Source organism: Cyprinodon variegatus, unplaced genomic scaffold, assembly GCF_000732505.1.
Source record: "Cyprinodon variegatus isolate N-32 unplaced genomic scaffold, C_variegatus-1.0 Scaffold1365, whole genome shotgun sequence".
Lineage (NCBI taxonomy): Eukaryota > Metazoa > Chordata > Actinopteri > Cyprinodontiformes > Cyprinodontidae > Cyprinodon > Cyprinodon variegatus.
The window spans coordinates 152,882-153,983 of record NW_015151818.1 but is presented as its reverse complement, the minus strand read 5'-3'; the positions used below and the strand labels follow the sequence as shown (position 1 = coordinate 153,983).

The window sequence follows — 1,102 nt, the reverse complement described above, 5'->3', positions numbered from 1 at the left end:
AGCTCCCAGATCGGCTTCTGATTGGTTGATGCGGCGCGTCCAGCAGCTAAAGTTACAGTTTCCCACCTCCTCAGACGCTCATGAGGCGCCGCTGCTCCTGCTGCTGCGCCTTGATGGGCGTCAACCAGGGACTCTGCATGTGAACCAGCTGCTTCTGGTGTGAACGTAGCATTAGAATGACCGTGAAGCATGACAGCCATGAAACAGCTGCAGCTAATGGGACCATCTCGTTTCACTGGCCTCCCAGCAGATGGCGCCATATTTCTTTATGTCCCAGAGCAGGGATTCTATTTAGGGTTTATTTTATGATTAAATGATTTTTGGATTGTTTCCTGTGGACACATTAGAGGACTGCGGTTTAAAAGAAGTATCTGAAGGCAGTTTTCTGACCTGGGAGGAATATTGGGCTCCGGTGGGGAGACTCTGGGCTCCAGCAGAGCGAACAGCATGGCCTCCACTGTCCTCATGTGAGCCATGACAGGAAACAGAGCTGTGTTCTGCACAGAGATGGACGGCTTCTCTATCAGGTAGAAATCTGCTGATGGGAGGGCCGACACCACCGAGGACACCTGAGGGCGGAAAAGGAAATGGATTCCCAGTCAGACGGATGACGAACCGTCAGGTGGTCTGAAGAGCTGCTGACTCACGTCACTCAGGTATGAAGAAGCCATGTAGGATCCTTTGAAGAAATGAGGACAGTCCATCTGCTGCCATTCTAGGACGTTCATCCCACGGTCCACATGGGCCCAGGCGATCTTATTGGTCCCACATACGATTGAGACGACGGACGCCGCCGCCTGTACACACACAGGTAACCGTGGGAGACCAGCGTTAAGCTGCCTTTGACTTCTTCTCTGCTAAATGTGAGTTGATCTAAAATCACTATTAACTTTTTATCTGACCAAAAAGAAGGATTCCTAACTCCTTTCTAGTCTATATTCATTATAGCCAGTGGCCTCTCTGTTAGCCTCTATGTTAGCCCCTCTGTTAGCCACTCTGACAGCCTCTATTAGCCTCTCTGTTAGCCACTCTGTTAGCCACTCTGACAGCCTCTATTAGCCTCTCTGTTAGCCACTCTGTTAGCCACTCTGACAGCCTCTAT

At 50.5% G+C, this 1,102-nt stretch overlaps 1 protein-coding gene across 1 annotated transcript in view; it reads right to left on the bottom strand.

Moving 5' to 3' along the window:
* Positions 1-272: 272 nt before the first annotated feature.
* Positions 273-1,102, bottom strand: part of tefm (transcription elongation factor, mitochondrial) — a 7,357-nt gene continuing 6,527 nt past the window's right edge. The window contains exons 3-4 of the mRNA XM_015402548.1: positions 648-797; positions 273-569 (exon numbers count right to left, since the gene is read on the bottom strand). Of these exons, the coding sequence (XP_015258034.1) occupies positions 288-569; positions 648-797 (432 nt within the window). The 3' untranslated portion in view covers positions 273-287. The remainder of the gene's footprint in view (positions 570-647; positions 798-1,102) is intronic.